Genomic DNA, 19,126 nt, shown 5'->3' with positions numbered 1-19,126 from the left:
ATAAACAGTGCGGAGGTCTACAAGGGCGGACTCCCCCCCCCCCTTATCCCAGAGGTGAAGCCTGCTCCTTTGTTGCTGCTTAATCTAGGCCACTCTCTCTTGAGCGGGATGAAAAGTGAATCTTTGTGTGAGTGTTTGTGTGTCACTGTGAGTGTGTGAGAGAGACACGTCCGGGGTCCTTGATGTGTCAGATGAAGCTGTACGATAATGTCTGTTTGTATGTGGTTCTTGAATCAGAGTCCCGGGCCTGTGGAGACCACCACTGTGTTTGCCAGTTCCCAGATAACCCACATCCTTACACCGGGCCTACACATACCGATCCCAGGATGCTCAGCGCAGAGCAAACTGACAAATATCAGCATGCCTGACCAGCAGCTCTGCTTAAATCAACAGTACATGCCCACTTGAGTACAGCTATGATGAATAGGGGATGATGCAGATATGCTAGCAGTTGGTTTTGGACTGTTTAAAATTCTGGCTGTTGCTGCAAAGCTCGTACACTTGGTCCACTCAGTTCCTTCATACTTAGATCAGACCCAGGATCAAACCTGGGAAGCATCTACATTAAATTAAATGTAATTAGCATTCGATTGGACAGTAGTTAATGCTTTTGGGGATTCTGGGTTAAATACAAAAGCATGTTGGAGTACACTGCCCGGTGATTTGGTATGTAAGAGTTACAGGAGAGAAATTAGTTTTGATGTAAAATAATGCAACTGAAACTGCTTCCTGTGTTGGTGTTCATACACCATCTCTTAGGTTCTGTTTGTTGTGGATTTGACTCTTCTTGGGTTTTTTGTTGCTAAATTATCAAATTTTTATAGGTTTTTTATTATTATTTAGACCTACTGTAAAAGCATTATAGTACATAAGACCATGTAGATAAAACGTAATAAAACTGTTTTTCTACAAGGAATGTCTTGAGTAAAACCTGAAACACAGTGAGCCCTTTATCTGATAGCAAAGGCTACACAGAGAAGTAGTTTCTGAACGTGAAACAAACTTACCCAAACTGTCACGCTCCTGTTTTTAATGTAGACTTGATGAAAATGATGATGCGCAAACGGTGCCTTTGGGAGGCAACTTACACATCAATTGGCTGTTCTTATTTCTGAAGTGGATTAGAGTAATACTTATTTTCTTGAGCACTTTACTTAGACTTTTGAGAAAACTGTGCTTTAACATCCTACATAATAACAGTGGGTAATTTAATCAATTTAAGAGTCACAGTAATTTGTATTTTCTTGCAGAGCACGTTAAGATTTACCTTAACAGCCTTACCTATGGGGAGGGGGGCGTAAGTCTCTAATACACCTGGTTGGCTTGTTTCTAGGATGTACTTAGAAACTGCAGTAAGCAGTGCAAATACACACAGAGCCTGTGAGGTGAAGCCACTCGTGCCGGCACGCTTTTAAACTAAATAAAAGGGCTTACTCAGAGTTGGAGGCTAAATGAAACCTGAACTTGTGTATCTGCTCTTGTCTGGATGCGTTTGTTCTGAAACATGCAGAATGCACTGGTACAGCCCGCAAGTTTGTGTGATTAAGGTCAAAGGTCAAAAGAGAGGAGAGGCAGAGAGGAAATTGCTCCAGTGGGTTTTTTTCTGTTCTTTTGTAGAAAGATTAGTTGATAATTAGAATTTTTCCATAACTCAATAATGAACTTTTAATGCTTATTATTAAATCATATCCAGCAGATTAAAGATTAGAACCCATCACGTCACTTAAGCTGTTTCAACAAAACTTTAGGAAGCTTTCTTGTGATTATGTGCAGCAGTTTTTAAAATGTAAGACATTGTATGTTTCAGACTTGTTTTTCCTCATCAGCCTACACTCAGTACATGATGACCATGCTAAAAACATTTTTTTTTTATATGTTTTAATATGAAATATCTCTTTTATGAAGGACACCCCTCACAACTACTTAATTGAAGTACCTTTGTGTGCAGTCTTTTTGTGAATGGCCTTAAAGGTTGGGTACATTTAAGCACAAGCAGGTTGCAGCCATTTCCAGGTCCTTCCAGAAATGATTCTCTGTTGGCTCCAGATGTTGACAGATGAGGTTTCTTGATGTTGTGCTTTGGGTTTTTGTCTTGTTGAAATGTAAACCTTCACCCAAGCCTGAGGTCCTGAGCTTCCTGGAAAAGGTTTTCAGTCAGAATGGATTCATATTTCTCTGGATGCATCTTTCCCTCTGCCCTGATTGGTCCCTTGTTTTAGGGACTGTCGCTGAAAGGCATGATGCACAGTCTGATGCTGCCACCACCATGTTTGACTGTAGGGACGGAGTTAATGAGGCTGGTACTTTTCAGCGCTGCAGAAATGGTTCCCCCATAGGTCTGTGCACTGACACAATGCTTTCTCGCAGGTCTGTGGAGCTTATAGCTTATTTTTTTCCCAGCCTTGATATGACCCAATTTCCAAGTGTACAGGTGTCTCAGCTAAACACCTACCTGTAACCGGCTATGCTTTGCATTCTGGGATGTACCACAAATGTGTAGATAAATAAATAGATGATAGCAGGCCGAGCTGAAGATGCTCAGGTTTTGAGTGAGTGATCAGGATGGACAGGAAATGAGTACATCAGAGGGACAGCACAGGTTGAGCAGTTTGGAGAGAAAGTTAGAGAAGCAAGGCTGAGGTGGTTCGGACATGTGCAGAGGAGGAATAAGTGGATATATTGGACAAAGGATCTTGAAGATAGAGGTAACAGGCATGAGGAAAAGAAGCTGAGCACAGAAGAGGTTTGTGGATGTAGTGAAGGAAGACATCCAGCGGGGTTGGTATGACAGAAAAGGGTAGGGTGAGATGGAGACAGATGATTCCCTAAAGGGAGCAGCCGACAGAATATCTATTAGTCCAGAACACAGCACCTTCTTCCTGTTTTTACTTTTTGTTACCGAGACACATCCATCCAGTAAGAGGACTGAACGTCCTTATGCGGTTTGTAGTGACGACTTTTGGATCACCTCGAGGTCACTTAGAGCGTTCTCTGTGCAAAAAGAAACCAAACCAACAGGAAAAAGCTACAAGTTTACAAGCTCGTCGGCTAATTCAGACCAGAGTAGCTAGAAAATTGATGACCCTCGGATAGCTGTGGACTCGGGTGAATTTTTGGAGGCAGCCTTAAGGACCACTGACAGAAACAGGATGCATGACAGCTCAATTCAGAATTTTTTTATTTTTTTATTTTCTTTACACATTTGATTGATATTCTGTATTTGTGTGGTTGTCAAATTCTATGGAACATAACAAAATAAAAGGGCCTGAAAACTTGCAAGGAAATTGGCACAATTATTAAATCAGATTGGAAAACATGACAGAAATGGTTTTTTCCAAGAGTGACTTTTTCTTTCTTTTTAAATAGAATAATGGGAGGCCATTGGTGTTACCTGTTAATGGGTTACGAGTCAAAGTGTCTGTCAGAAACACAAAGCCAGACAGCGGTTGTTCCTGGCTGAGAACTAACAGTTCCCTCAGGAAGCTCAGATTTGGAGAAGTGCAAAGAGTTTGCATGTAGTTTAAGTGCGTTCCCACTCAGAGTGCCATGATTACAGCGAGGACTACAGATAATTCATCATTAGGAGAAGTTCTGTGCAGGGGGGAAAAAAAGGGCCTTCTTTAAAGTCTGCCAGTGTGTTGCTCACTGACATGCCCTCAGTGCATGAGTTATTATCCCAACTGATGTCACCACATCTGCAGGAGGGATACATTTGTTGCTTAGCAACAGCTAAAGCTCTCAGCATGCTAGCTGCAGTTCAAATTTGATATACTTCTTGACTTTTGGCACTTAGTTATGCTACAAATAACATAGAGTATTTCTCACTATGGTCACCGCAAAGTATTATTCTGAAACAGTTCACATTTTCCCCCCTTTCTCATTTGTTGTCACAGCAGTTTCCTCTTAAATTTGCTCTCGACATGTGGTTAAGTGTCATACATGCTATCACCATTATTAATGCTAGGATGCATTAATTTAAAGTGTAATATATAGCCTACATACACGTACACACACACACACACACACACACACACACACACACACACACACACATACATACATACATACATACATACATACATACATACATATACATACATATATATATATATGACTACTAAATCTAGGTGAAATGAAACAGTGGGGAAGACATTTCACAGCATGCTAATATATCAGTCAAAGCATAAATGTCATGTGGGTCAGGTAAAGCCAGGCCACAAGCAAAAAGAAAAATCTGGTCCCTAAATTTAAACATGCAGGGGCTAAATGGACACCCAGGTAAACAAATGAATCTAGTTTTAGAAGAAAATGAGAGCAGAAGCAGATGAGTGAGAGAATCCAGTGTTTGAGCGAGGTAAAAGCTTTGTTTTGCAGCAAATGTTTTCATGGAGGGGTTGAAGAGGAGAGGGAGGGGGGGAATCAAACTGATATTTAGCCCCTACTGGCTTTTTTTTCTCCTGCTTTTGTTTTATGCAGGGCTCTTTTTACCACATGGTAGTGACAGATTGTTTGAGCTGAAAGGAAAAGCCATTCGAAGCTAATTAAGCAGCCATTCCAGGCACTGTTCGCAGGCAGGAGGGAGAGTAGCACAGGCATTTGTCAGCGCCGTACCCAACGTGGGTTTAATTGACAACTAGGACTCCTGACTGACAGCTTTTCCAGCCCCTAGCCAATGGTGAGCCGCGCAGGAAGACAGCTGCGAGATCATTGGATGAAAGGCGGTGAAGTGGGGGGAGAGGGGGTGGAGGGAAAGAGGGAACCCACGTGGGGCAGGGCATAGTGAGAAACACGTGATAGGCTGAGGCGCAGACGTGTTGTAGCCTACCTAGTGCTGCTGATAGGAAAGCTTGTAGATGCTTGAGGTCTCGTTAGAAATAGGTCGATCAATTCAAGTCACTCAAAGGACACTCTGCTGTAGATGAAGGGGTATTCACATCTGCGCACTTCGAGTCTTGAATGAAATTCTATGAGCGCGTATTATTCTTGGCACAGAAATAGGACGTATTTCTTTTTCTTGGCATCTCTAGCTCTCTTTTTCAACCGAGAGCGCAGTGAAATAGTCAAGCTTCAAACTATAACCTTCTTTTTCAGGGTCACGCCAGCTTCAGTTATAATTGCTCATATAGTGAGCAGATTTTGAAGGCGAAAAGCTTTTATTAAAATGATCCCTTCTATTTTCGGGGTGGGTTATTTTCTCTATTTGAGAACGAGACTTGTTTTAAATTGTACAGCTCGTTGGTACATACCGTGTAGTATTGTGAAACACTCGGGCACCCGCTGCAGTGCACGGACATATAAATTATTACCTTTGTTTTGAACAAGTTGTTGAACGCACCGAATGTCACTTCAAATCCAAAATGGCGAACATGCGAGGTCACATATCGTGGCCCAATCAGGACGCGACAGTGCTGTGTACCCCACGTGGGACTGACGCGCTGTGATTGGTCTTCGGCGCTAAACTCCTCCGGAGAACCCAATTGGTTAGCGCGAGGCCCCTCTCTCGGCAGTCGGGTCCTCGTGTCAGTGCACAGTCTGTGTGTGGTACAGCGCGCGGCAGAGGAACTGGGTACCCAACTGCAGGCTGGCGGTGCGTTTCACAACGGCCGACATTTTAAACAAGAAAAAAAAAAAGAACCGCTTGAGTCGCAAAATAATAATCCCTGGACTTACTGGAAGAGTTTCGAGCTGCTACTGGATCTAACAGAGGCTTTCTTTGAAGTTGTCTGCGGTCAAAAACTCGTCCCAGTCGAGGGGTTTCCAGCGTCCGAGCGGACTGAGCGGCGCTCTCAGTCTCGGGAATCACCGGGGCTTTTAAAGGACTCTCAAGGGGGCAAAGAAGAGCAAAGAAGTGTATGAAAAACAGAAACGACGACGGACAATTGTCTGCGGTGAACGTTACAGATTACCGGATATTAAGCTTCGTGTGGATAATATTTTTTTCATATACATTATTCTTACCTGTGCAGAGGAGAGGAGGAGAGGAATCAGTCGAGACAAAGGTAAAAAAAAAAGAAAAAAAGAGGGGGGTTACATGAAGAGAGCCGCTAACAAGACGGGTGGTAGTAGTGGTGGCGGTGGCTTTATGGCAGCCGACTTTGAAAGCAGCAGCTCCTTGTTTTCTGATCTTCCAGGACCACCAAAAACAACAGTTGCGTGTTTTCTTTACCCTCTAGTGGAAGACGACTCGTTAGATTTACGAGGAAAAAGCCAAAAAAAAAGCGCATCGTGTCGTTGCGGGTGTGATCAAAAGTCTAAACTTTGGGATTTATTTGATCCGTGGCATCAAACGCATTTTGCTGCCACTCTTGGTTTTCTTTTTCCCTTTCTTTTCTTTTGCAAATCTAGACGACAGATTTGTTTTGTGGTACACACGTTCAGAGAATTAGTGGGCAAAAAAAAAAAAGAAAACTACTTTATTCTGCATTTTGCACAAGGTGTATCGGAGAGTTCATAAAGCTCTACGTTCGTGTTGCTTTCAGGCGCTGTGAACGTGATCCAGCTGTTTTCTGTTTGTTTAGGTACAAAAGAAAGGAGCTGATCCATCCGCTGGGCTGGCTCTGAGTGTGCGCCTCGCAGCCGAGAACGAGGCTTTGTCCGCCGCCATCCTGCGCATATCGGGGAGGGGGTGGCGGGGATTTACCGCACCTTCACTGGGATTACGGAAAGAAAGCACGAGAAAAACAACACACAGACTCCCGTGTGGAAAAAAAGACTAGACATGTATCCACAAGGCCGGCATCCGGTAAGTCCCCCGTCTTTAGTCGCTGCTTGTAAATTGATGCAGAAGCGCTGCCCTTCAAAATGGCCTAATTAGCTCGTCAGAGTGAAGCTGCTGATCCACACCTTACTATTTATGGTCTGCATCAGTGCTGCTGAGGGCTTCACTGTGGCAAGGAGAGGCACGGAGAGGTGGTGTTTATTGGAAACAAGATCTGAGATTGTGTTGAACTCGTAAAGTAGATCATCAGTTTTTTTTTTCTTTTTACAGTCCTGAAAGTTAATTGTGCAGTAAAAAAAAACAGCACTGTGTGATTTAGAGACTCTACATGGCAAACGGATAAAGTCACATCTCTGTCACTGCACAAGTTGAGTGAAAGCAGCTCCCTCTGCCAGTCCAAGACTCAAGGGAAATGAGAAGACAAACCATTAAAAAAGGACTGAGGGGTGTTATCAAAAAAAAGAATAAAATAAAGGAGAGGAGGAGGTGCCAAGAGAGAGAGCTCAGCTATGTGATGATGTTATTTACACCTGTGGTATCTCCAATCTCACACTTTTCAGGCTCCTCACCAGCCAGGGCAGCCTGGCTTCAAGTTCACAGTAGCAGAGTCCTGCGATAGGATCAAAGATGAATTTCAGTTCCTGCAGGCCCAGTACCACAGGTAATGACTAGACTACTGTAAAAACCAACGGCTTCCTGGAAACATGAAGCAGAAGCCGTTGATGTTTTGTTCCCTTACTGTAGCTTTGTGCAATCATAACGTGGCGCACAAAAACCAAACGTTTTGCAGCGGTGTACCGATCCTTTTTACAAACGCAATGCTTTTTCTTCTCCACCCAGCCTTAAAGTAGAATACGACAAACTGGCCAACGAAAAGACGGAGATGCAGCGTCACTACGTCATGGTGAGTACTACAGCTATTAAGCCGAGAACAGGATTTGAATGGCGTTTCCTCCCTTTCGCCTCAGGTGGTGAACAGTCACAGGTGCTGAAAAGAACCTGGTTGTTTTTGTAGAGCCTGTGTTAAGACTGTTGACTCACGTCTGAGTTTTCATGGGATAAGAAGGGAGGGGGTGTGAAACTCTAGCCGAGGTCAAACGTCCAACTATTGATTGTGGGGTGTGACCACCCCCCCTACCCCTCCTCTCAGTGGCTCTGGGGTCCTCTTTATGACCCTCCACCACCCCTCCCTAACACACCCAGCATGGCCCACTGGGGGTTAATGACTGTGTGTGTGTGTGTGTGTGTGTGTGTGTGTGTGTGTGAGAGAATCAGACAGCTTCCTGTGTGTGTGTGTGAAAGTTTTAAATCTTAACTCTCCCAGAGTGAGCCATGTGGTCACACCCAGAGATCTCTCACATATTGGGAGACTTTGTGTGTTTTTCCTTCCAGCTGCAACGATAATGAACTACTTGTTGGATAATTACTTGTTATTGAAATATCAGTAAAATCTATCTCTCTATTAGTAAAAAAAAATGGATGGAAAATGGAAAAAACTTACATTTGATAATCAAAGTAAGAAATGGATTTAGGTCCCCCCCCCCCCCAAATGTTAAAGATGTGCTGATCACAGTTTGTCAGATGAGAAATGTTCTCATGTTTCTGTATTGTTTCTGATTATAAACTCAAAAGCATGCAAGTTCAAAATGTGTCTGTAAGGGTTTCACATCGCCAAAAACACCCAGGGGCATTTACTAGATGAGTAGCTTTTAGTCGCAGCTTAAATCACGTTCGAAGTCAGAGAGCAGGAAGTTAAAAATCTGACCCTGCGTACTTGCTGCATGTCATTTTGCTTGCTTTGTGCACTGCATGTGTCAGAGCTTTCACCTTTTAATGGAAACCACACTTGAGAAGTGAGATAATACTTGATGCTTATCAAAGTGCTGCAAAGGGTTAAATGTAAAACAGTTCCAAGAGTGCAGTTAAATCTTATTATAGTCAATTCAGAGCTCTCTGATGATCAAATGGGAGACAAAGAAATCTGTGCCTCTGTAAAGACAAGCCAGCTCAAAGCTTCTTGCTAATACAGGAAAGGCTTCATTGTGTGCATGGCAAGAAAAAAGAGAAAAAAAAGAACAATCTTTATCTGACAAGTTGTGTAACTTAGACCTCACACTTGTGTATGTGCGTGCTTATCTTGTTTGTACATGAAAGGAATGACTTTAACCAAACGCAGCAGTACGTTTGTTAAATATTATTTTCCCTGTGAGGAACCAGAAGGTGGTGGGAGTAGCTACAATAAATGGAAGCTGTTTGCTGTGTGTTTGATAAACAAGGCAGACAAACTACTAGGCTTTAGTTTGTATCTGTTGGTGGGCTTGCAAGCTTTTTTGGCAATCAGCAGCAGATAATGTTGTTTTCAATAATAGTATTGGCTTTCTCCTTGCTGTCTGGACGGGGTTTGCGCTCAAAGACGAGGCCGTGCCAAGTAGAAGTAAACAGGCGCTGCAGCCAGGCGAGCGTCTGCCGCGGCTGAAAAATGCACGTTGAGATGTCAGCCTCGTCGGCTAATGTCAGTTCGCCCGCGCTTCAGTTGTTATTCTACATGTGATTGACTTTCTTTTATTCTTGTTTGGGTGCTTGAGGGGACCGATAAGATGTCACACCAGTTAACCACTGTTTGTCTTGTTGCACGAGTTCTCTGTGCGTTCAGAGAAAAGTCTAGAGCAGTTTGGACTGTCTTGCGTTTTGCTCAATTAAGAATGGTGTCATTATGTATAAACATCTGTCTCTAATTAATTCAACATATGAATTCATTTAAGTTTATAATGTCTTTTTCTGCTCTCTCTCTGTTCTTTTACAGTACTATGAGATGTCCTACGGGCTTAACATTGAGATGCACAAACAGGTATGTAGCCATATCAGAGATGCTTTGTGTACAGCCAAAACACCCCCCTCCCCCATCCCTTCCTAGTGATTAAGAATATAAACACATACACATGCATACCTGATCTTAGTTTCTACCCTCATCCCTAAATGCTTCTGGGAGCGTACACATACTGGCTTCCTGTAGTGAAAACGCTGACAGGCTAAACAACACGAAGGGCACGCTGCCTGATGTGGATGGTTTGATAAGATTAAAGTGAAGTATTTGGCGCAAATTCTGAGAAGATGGTGCGTGTGTGCGGTTTGCCTTTCTGAGTGTGTGAGTGAGCACATACGTTGCCTGCTTTATTCTCCAAGCCTCCCAAGTGCCATTTGAGCTAAAAGCTCATTAGTTCAGCTGCCACCCAGTACTGCGCATCATGCTGTATCAAAAATGTCCACAGTTCACTCCATGTCACGTTACCGTTGAGTTAGGTTTAGAAGCGCTGGCCACATTTGTTGGTGTACTTCCAGTTGATCTTTGGTCTGTCATGTCCAGACTGTTTGAAGCAGGTTGGTGGTTTCTTTTTTTTTTTTTTTTTTTGCTTTTCTGTTTTGTTTTGTGGAAACCGTCCCGATAATGGGATAGTAGTGAAGTAGTCAATAGTGAATTGACTTACTGAACAGTCCTCTAGCAAGAAACAAAAAGTTGAGTAACTCCAGCAGTGCTTTGATGGCCTGTGTGTGTGTGTGTGTGTGTGTGTGTGTGTGTTTTTTTTTTTTTGGTTTTTTTTTGTTTTTTAAATCTATAATACTATAGAGTTGCAAATCTAGAGAATTAACATGAATAATGTTTTCAGTGGGGTTGGGGTGTTTTGGACTGGCTATTGGACACAATTTATTCCCTCAGAATGTTCGTTTGGGCTCTAGGTTTGTTTTTGTTTTTTTTTTGTTTTTTTAACATGAATCCAGAGAATAAAAATAGCTGTAAGTTGTGGCTTCTACCTGTAAGATGTCTGTACTTGTTCTGAGAAATCTCACCTGATGAGTTTTGATGCACGCACAGGTTGATCTGGACTGTATGCCAGAGAATTTTTGGAATAGTTGGAGTAAGATATTGTAATCACACACATACTGTAGTCACCAGAGGCCCAAATAAAGAATCAACCCTCTGTAAAAGTCAGATTGCACCTGAAGACAGCACAGCAAAATTGCTCCGTTTAGCTAACGATGTGACCCGAGGCTGTAGTCAGCTGTGTGAAATCACATCAGCATAATGTTTTTATTCTGTTTACTTTAAAAGGAGAAGAACAAAAGATGAACATAATCTCCAGACTGCCCCCTTTTTATCTTCCTGCACTTACATTTCCATTTGCTCTGATTCACACTTGCTTTCTGTTTCCTTCAGTCGCTTTTGCCTCCCTAATTCTCCTTCTCCACCTCCTCTTGGCGCCCTTATGTCTTTTCATTGCGCCCTCCTCCCTTTTCTGCCCCCGCCGCCCCAACGATGTGATGTGAATGATGGTCCTGTGTCATTAGCTGTGTGATATGATGTATGAGAGTGGGAGTCTGTCAGAGGGGGAGAGAGAGAGATGGAGAGGGGTGGGGTGGAGGCTTCATGGCCCTCAGATCCAGAAGGTTAATGGCATCAGTGGGAGGGTAGCCCAGTTGGAACAGCAGCACACTGCGCAATTCATCAAGCGTAGACATTTTCTGTAGGCACGTGGTGTGTGTGTGTCTCTGTGTGTGCATGCGCGCTTACTAGGTGTGTTTACAGTTTATTGTGGAGCTGCCCACCCCCCTTCCTTCACGTTGCTGAGCGTTTCTCTGTAAAGCAACAAGGAGATTGTAGTGATGCAGGGTGGGGGTGGAGCTGGTTGTTGTGGTTAGATGATGGTGGCGGTGGACAAAACAAGTGGGTAAAAAAAGGGGTGTGGTGGTGGGGTAAGGGGTGGAGACAGGAAAGAAGTGAGGGCCTTCAGGGTAAATGGGTTAATCGACTTGTCCTCTCCTCTGCATCTCCTTTGTTTATCAATAAGCCCGGTGGAGACGACTGAGATCTCTGAATAATGCATGCCCCCCCCCCCCCCCCCCAACACACACACTCTCTCTCTCTCACACACACACACACACACACACACACACACACACACACACACACACACACACACACACACACACACACACACACACACACACACACACGATCTCCCATCCCTGGTGAACGAGTGTCTGTGGTGACATCAGCGAGTGGTAAACAGATGCCCCTCAGCTGTCCCTGTTATTGGTGCGACCGGAGGGAGGCTGGATTATTGGATGCAGGCAGGCATATTACTTCGCTTGTGCTGAAGATTTATTGCAGTGTGGCAAAGAAATGATAAACTAAGAGCGCGATTGAAAAGAGAGGGGGAATAGGTATAAACACGGGGCGCACATAAATATCTACTCCCCATCCCTTACATGGTAGCACCAGTTGTGTCTTTGCACACAAACACTGCAATTCAAGTTCCCGCAGATACAGTTTCCCCTACTGCTGCCGCCGAGCTGAATAGTTGCTATGAAAGGGATCTGTGCGTCTGCCAGGGGGTAATTTGTTTTGACAGTGTCTCTTATGATGGCAAAGAGTGCAGGGTGGAGGTAATCACCCTCGCTTGCTGTCAATAAGTGATTTTAATTAGCGCAGCTCATTAGGCTGCCTCAGCATCGTGCCCTGCTGACTTTGTGGTGGGGGATGCTTTGTGTTTTTTTTTTTTTGTTTTTTTTTTTTGTTTTTTTCGCTCCCTCTGTTCTCTGTTGTGGTCCCTGTTTATCTCTCGTACGCTTGCCTACATTTTGATTTTTTTTATTCTTTTTTTTTTTTCTCTCTCTCAAATGTTCTCTCTTTGGCAAAGTGAGTGCCACATGATTAGAAAGCCTGATGAATAAATTCCTCTATTTTTCTACTGTGCTGCTTAACTTAGTTGCACCTTGGGTAGCCATTTTGTGAATTTGCTCCACATATCCGTTTCCTCACTTGTTGAATGAATGAGGGAAACAGAGAAAGTGCTTTGTCAAGGAGAGTGAAGTCCGTTTCCTGGAGGAAGAGGGTGAAAGGAGGAGCAGAGGGAGGGAGACGGGAGAGCTTATGCAAATGAATAATTTATACAGGATTCCTGGAATTGTTTGCCAAGGTGATGATGGCCGATCTTTCTCAAAGCCAAAACAAACTGACTATGAGAACACACACACACTGTGTGTGTGTTTGTGTGTGTCTCAAGGGAGCTTGACGAGGTTACCGGAGGCTGAGAGACCTGCTTTATTTTGATAGCCAGGCTAGAAGGACTGGAAGAACAGTATTACACAATGAGTGTGTGCGCGCTCGCTAAAACCAGCTGATGACAGGCCTGTCATGAATATGTGTGTACATGTAAACTACATAATTCAGAAATAAGAAGCATAAAAAAATGTTGTGTATTTGATGATTTGAGCGTTAACAAAATCAGATGTAATCTGTTGGAAAACAACCTGTTTCCATATGCTCCCCCTGCAGAAAAGTGTGTGTGTGTGTGTGTGTGTGTGTGAGCTCAAAATAGAATGACATGCACATGCAAAATATTCTTCATGCATTTGTAATGAACAAGATACCTCTAAGTGCCTCTTTCTTTCTCTGCTCTGGCTGAGAAGATAATTCCCAAACAGCCATCTCTGCGCCCCCCACCCCCCACCATCATATGCCACTTGTTTTCCTCACCAATTGAATCCTCGTCAGAGACTCAGCTCTCCACTCGGGGGCTAATGCCTGGAGCGACAAACAGCCAAATGGCTTTCAACGCACCATTGACCGGGGGGGGGGCAGGCAATGGAGGGAGAGAGAGAGAGAGAGAGTGAGAGCCTCTCCAAACTCTGGTGCTACTAGACAACCCTGAGTACCTGTAATTGTGGAGCTGCAGTGAAAAGCTTCTGCCGGCTCAAAGGCTTCTGTTTTCAGTGGCTTTAAGTGACAGTAAACTCTTTCCAGTGCCCATCTCTGCCACTAAAAGCACTGTGGAAAATAGTGCCTGCAAAGTAAAGTGGGAGTCGTTACGAGCGCTGCAAGTCATTGGATTTGTTATCAATGTGTGCAGGTTTTTTTTTTGTTTTTTTTGTTGTTGTTGTTGTTTTTTTATTTTAACCCTTCAGAATGGCTGGCTGTCAAAAAGACGTGCAGATATGCCATCTGCCTGTTTTGCTCTCCTTAACGCATGAACTCTGTCTGAACAGAGCTGAGTGACTAAATACGACACGGAAGGATGAGATGTAGCTGGCGGCATCAGCGATTCGGTTGAGGGGTTTACAGTCACAGGTTGACATGCGAGCCGTGTTTGCCCTCATGATCTCTTAAATCGACGGTCCTGTGTGACACTGCAATAAATTGGGCCCAGAAAGTACAACAGAAATGGATGCAAAGGAAGTCTGCTCCATTGTTTTATTTCCTGGCTCCAAAGTAATATTTAAAGTCGAGGAGGGGTGGGGTGGGGGGTATTTCAGAGGAAGCCATGGGTTTTGGGAATATTTAAGTAGCTCAGCTCTCAAAGCACCTGGTGCTTCAGCTCATGTTTCAGAATGAATTGTTGAGAGAAATCTGTGTTTTTTAGCACAGTACTAAACAACTCAAAAAAAGCAAAGGTGCACCTGAATTCAGTGAATTTTATTTATTTATTTTTTTGGCTTAAAAGTGGTGGCTCTGAAGTGGTGATTTGCACCGAACAAATGGATGCCTTTCTGCGTGAGGGAGGGTTTGTATGGTGGTTGCTCTAATAGCCGAGTGTATCAGCACAACGCCGTTTCTACAGGCCCCATGTTGCTCCCCTTGCAGCCATTTCCAGAGAAGTGGTGTGATACTGAAACACTCTCACCCTACCCATGTGTCATTGTATCCAGCCTCCGCTAATGATGATGGTTTATGAGTCTCCGAAGAACCCCACCACCATCACCACCCCCATTTCCAGTCTCCCAGTTATCCCTCATTAATTTCCCGTGCTGATCAGATCGACAGGCCGAAAATTCAATTTAATGACCTGCCTCTGTGCTGCGCCTAATATGATTTTACAGGCTGTTCTGGTCAGAGCCCCAGCCCAATTTACATAACGATCAGCCGTGCCAGATAGTGTTGCCCCAGCAACAGAAGAGGGGGGAGATGAGAGGAAGAGGAAGGAGGGAGGGCAGAGAGAGTAGTGGAGATTAGCGTGAAGGGGTGCGAAGAAGCATTTGGAGGAGGAAGGAGGGGAGAAAGCACAGTGCGTCTGAGGTCAGACGGGGGTTGTGAGATAATTCCTGACAGGCCAGCAAAGGTCTCTCTCCTCCTCTTCTCTCCCTCTTTTCTCGTTTCTCCCCCCTCCTCAGAGGCTGTGCAGAAAGCTACTGGCACCTCCTCCCTCCCCCCCTTTCACAGTCAAACAAGGTTAAGGGAGAAAATGAGTGAAGTGCAGCATCGTATAAAACGGCGGGAAGGACCTCTTCAGCCCACACACACCTGCTGGGCCTCCACCCCTAATCTCTCAGAATCAATTAGTTCACCTCCCCCGGTCCAGTCAAACCACATTACCTTAGTGTCACATCAGAGGGTTTCACTTCACCATTCATCACCCCCACACATACCCCACCACTTCTCTTTTATTCTGCTTTCTACTTTTGTGTTCCTCTCCTATGCATCTTCCTCATCTCTTTCTATGGAAAGTGCAGATTCAAAAAAAAAAAGGAAATGGGCTTGGGCAAAATGTCTAGGGACCTTCAAGTGCGGTAGGCGGGCAGCACAGCATATCCATTTGACCAAATGCAGCACTGTAAAGTGCTCCATGTATGGTGAGCCCTCCAGTATCAGCTTACTCTGCCAGCTAATATTCTGTGGTCGATACCAAAGATGCCTCTGATAGATAGGGCCAGAGTTAACCTGTCTGCTTCAGCACGCCCTACCCCCCTCTGTATGGGCCGTAATTATGAAGTATGGACCTCATTAGGGTTTCTCCAGCCAGATGGTATTAGCATATTTCAGGCCTTAATGAAATAAGGCCTGAGCTTAATGGAGGCAGGAGAAAGGGGGAAGCAAATTTGTTCTAAGGCGGTCCCAGTTTAGTTAAGAAATACATGGTGTGTCCAGATGGACACTGCAACATTTAGTGCTATTATTGGCTATTCTGTTGTCTGAGGCATGCAGTATGCTGGAAGGATGTCATTCTAATCATTTCTGTCTCTTCTCCTACAGACTGAGATTGCCAAGCGCCTCAATGCAATTCTGGCTCAGATCATGCCATTCTTGTCACAAGAGGTGAGTGTCAACCCAGCCAGCAGCATTTCAGGGATGAGACTGAGACTCATTTGTTTCACATTCTGCTGTTACTGTAGTTGTGACGATGACTATTGTGCAGATAATCTCTGGGGAACAACAGATGATTCACTGCACATAACAATGAGGAAACCCTTTTTTTCCCCCCCCTTCTTTTTTTAAATTGACAGTTTTAGCCCACTAAATAATGTATTTGACTCAAACGTCAAACAACTACTGACCACTTCTAAAAATATCGCCCCTTTTCGAGCTCATCCTGTCAACATTGAGCAAATAGTCAAACATAAACACATAAATCAGTTCTTCTGAAGGAACTGGCTTTCCTGGAAAACTGAGATGAGAATTAATGCGCAAGGAAATGAAATGAAAGCAAACCTTCAAACGCCTCAAGCGGCAAACCTCCAGACAATAGATTTCAGTTTCAGTGTTCCTTTGATTCACTCTGACCTGCATTTCTATAATACATATAACACATACAATACAGAGTATTTTTTTTATGTCTTGTTTTACCTAGTAGAAGATTCTCCTATTATGTTGAGTGCTATGTAGTACATTGATGTGTTGTTTTATTGACGATAAGTGCCATTAAATGACTATCGTGCATTATGGAGGCCCCCCCCAAGCTTAAGTGTCTACTTGTCTAGATGAACCATCAGGCGGGAACTATTCTTCTCCATCAGTGATCTAATCTTTGTTTATGTGTCCTGCAGCATCAACAGCAGGTGGCTCAGGCTGTTGAACGGGCCAAGCAGGTGACAATGACTGAGCTGAATGCTATCATCGGGGTACGTGGACTTCCCAATCTGCCTCTGACTGTGTGTATATCCCCTCTTCTTCCTTCATTTGACCCGAGACCAGAGGCAAAACTGCATACGTGAAGGAGGACCAGCATTCAGATAGAGATATGTAGATTATTGAAGCGTGCTACATTTTGCTCACGGGTGTATTTGACCTTTCTAAGCTTTGGCCGAAGTGTCGCATGTCAAGAATAACCGGGGAAAAGGGCAATAGATTCACAGGGGAAATGGGGGTGAAAAGGGGATAAAAGTAGCTTAGCATATTAATCTGCAGCAATTTTCTTTCACCCGTCTGTGGCATTTGAGTTTATAGACTGAATGCAAACTAGTAACATCATGTCCTCTTCACTTGTACAGACTTGCCCTGGTCTCAAGTGGTTTATTATGTTTTTATTTGAGTTGACAATGTTTGCAATGTGCTGTCAGTATGGCGTTTTTGTTTTTTTTGCTGTAATTTCTGATTGTTGGTTAACCATGACCCGTCAGCACCCAGGTTGCAGCTCCGCTCTGATTTTCCTCCTCTCAGCCAGAGTCAAAGAACATCTGATATATAGTAACACAGTCCAGACTGGGAGATCAGATCATGGTGTTTCTCAGATTTCACTTTGGCTGCACTTTAATTAGATAAAAGGACCCAGCCAACAGGCTTACCCCTACCTCTGACCCAATAGCTCGAGGAATTAAGAGTGGTCAGGTCAGGACAAGCCATTGTGATTACAACAGAGATTACAGCAGCATGAACTTAGCAGGTACTAAGCATTTGAAAGGTGTAGTGGATAAAAGATTTCGGCAGTTGTGGAAGAATAGGGAGAACAGGAACATCTTTTTTTCCTCCCTACTGTTTATTACATTGTTCCCTGATGGTTGCCACGGCTTCTATAATTAAGTCATGTCATTTAACAAGCTTAATTTAGCTATTTATGTTGTTGCTATGGGTAAAAAGTGCAACAAGTTTGTTTGTTTGTTTGAATTATGATGACAATAAATAAAGTTTTCATTTCAGGCGTTATTTGTTACAATCCAATATTTAATGGAGCAAATGATTGGGACAAGCTGCAACAATGTTTTGCTTTTAATTCTTTAAAAAAGTAAGCAGAACTAAATTGTTTATTTGTAAAGCTGTTAATATGAACAGTAGGCGAATAAATCACATTGGTTAACTTAACAGTTGGAGCTTATTTCTTTAAAAAAATCAAATAAAAATCCCAGATGTTTAAATCTAGCAGACAGTACAGGGAAACTCTTTCCCCAAAAAATCCACTCTGAAATATAGCCTGTGCACTGCCCGGATCTTGCATTTGCTTTTCTTAAAAACATACATGCGTATTTGGTTTTGATAGTCAGGTTACATGGTGATCGGAGGCTGTCGACTGAGCAGCGGATTTTAAAATTCGGTTTAGTTTAATGAGCCAGGAGCCGCGGGTAATTATCCACTATTGGCGCTTCTATGTTTTTTTTGGGGGGGTTTTCCCAACGAAGTCCTTTCCACAACAGGAGTTGACCCTGCCTTCATTAAAGATAGGCAGGGCTAGCCTGAAACACACACACACACACACACACACAATAATACACTCAGGAAAACAGGCTTAATTATAGGGTTGAAAAGATGGCAGGTGATCAATCTCCATGCCCCCACAGGGTGGGTGAGGCAGTGATGCTCTAGCGTCTCAACATTAGAGCCTCAGAAACACTCGGAGCATCAAACTCAGGGAGTGTTCACCTCAGTTGGATCAGAAAGTGCATTTGAGACATGCATAAGTTAGAGATTTGCCCTGCAGGCACCACCTGCTGTACTGTCAGGTTGTCATGTAAAGACAACCTGACTGTAAAGAATCCATACACACATACTGTATGGAGTACGTAACAGAACCACCCCACCCTCTCTTAATAGCTGTTAGTGACTGAGGCCAAAAACAGTTTTTCTTTCAATGTGGGCCTCACTCATAAAAACAAATGTGTTATGCCGTAGGAAAGCTGATCGGTCAATTTTCTAGCTGGTTTGGTAGTGTAGTTTATTAAAAGTCGTTCCTAAATAAAAGGGCTAAAAATAATTAGATTAGCATAATTTTTACAGCATCATAAGGCTGGTCTCTACTGGTCTCTCCCCTATTTTGCATGAGTTTTTGGCCAGAAGCAGCGTATGATTGAGTCTGATTTGACAAGTGTCAGAGGTGCAGACTCATTTCCATGTTCCTACCCTCATTTCCATGAATTTGACACAGGGCGAGATTGTAGTTGGGATAATGGTTAACAAGTCAGTTACAGCCGGTGTGCTCCTTATCACGTATCATGTAAATGCTAATCCGCAGAACACGACATAAACCTTCACAGCGTCAAGTTTTGCTGTTGTCACTCCAGTAACAGCGATCTCCTCTCCTTTGCATGTTTTATTTGGCTATGCGTATGTCTTTTATTACAGAGTAAGAGTGTCTACATTTACATAGTGTGACTACAGTGTCCAAATTTACACATGCTTTGACTTAACATCTCACAAAAGCCGGTGAT

The 19,126-nt window shown here is 43.5% G+C and overlaps 1 protein-coding gene across 12 annotated transcripts in view; it reads left to right on the top strand.

The window, feature by feature from the left end:
* The first annotated feature begins 5,524 nt into the window (after positions 1–5,524).
* LOC113019343 (transducin-like enhancer protein 3-B) overlaps positions 5,525–19,126 on the top strand; it is a 28,579-nt gene continuing 14,977 nt past the window's right edge. For 6 of the 12 annotated variants that reach the window (XM_080308460.1, XM_080308371.1, XM_026163086.2 and 3 more), the window contains exons 1-7: positions 5,525–5,999; positions 6,519–6,742; positions 7,279–7,379; positions 7,559–7,622; positions 9,522–9,566; positions 15,744–15,806; positions 16,535–16,609. In XM_080308460.1, coding sequence (XP_080164586.1) covers positions 6,719–6,742; positions 7,279–7,379; positions 7,559–7,622; positions 9,522–9,566; positions 15,744–15,806; positions 16,535–16,609 — 372 coding nt within the window. In that variant the 5' untranslated portion in view covers positions 5,525–5,999; positions 6,519–6,718. Of the gene's footprint in view, positions 6,000–6,518; positions 6,743–7,278; positions 7,380–7,558; positions 7,623–9,521; positions 9,567–15,743; positions 15,807–16,534; positions 16,640–19,126 lie in introns of all 12 variants that reach the window. The other 6 variants (XM_080308306.1, XM_026163077.2, XM_080308281.1 and 3 more) reach the window with 1 other exon arrangement.

The sequence above is a fragment of the Astatotilapia calliptera genome, chromosome 1 (assembly GCF_964374335.1).
Source record: "Astatotilapia calliptera chromosome 1, fAstCal68.1, whole genome shotgun sequence".
Lineage (NCBI taxonomy): Eukaryota > Metazoa > Chordata > Actinopteri > Cichliformes > Cichlidae > Astatotilapia > Astatotilapia calliptera.
Note: the sequence above shows the minus strand (reverse complement) of the source record. Positions and strands in the feature narration are given on the sequence as shown.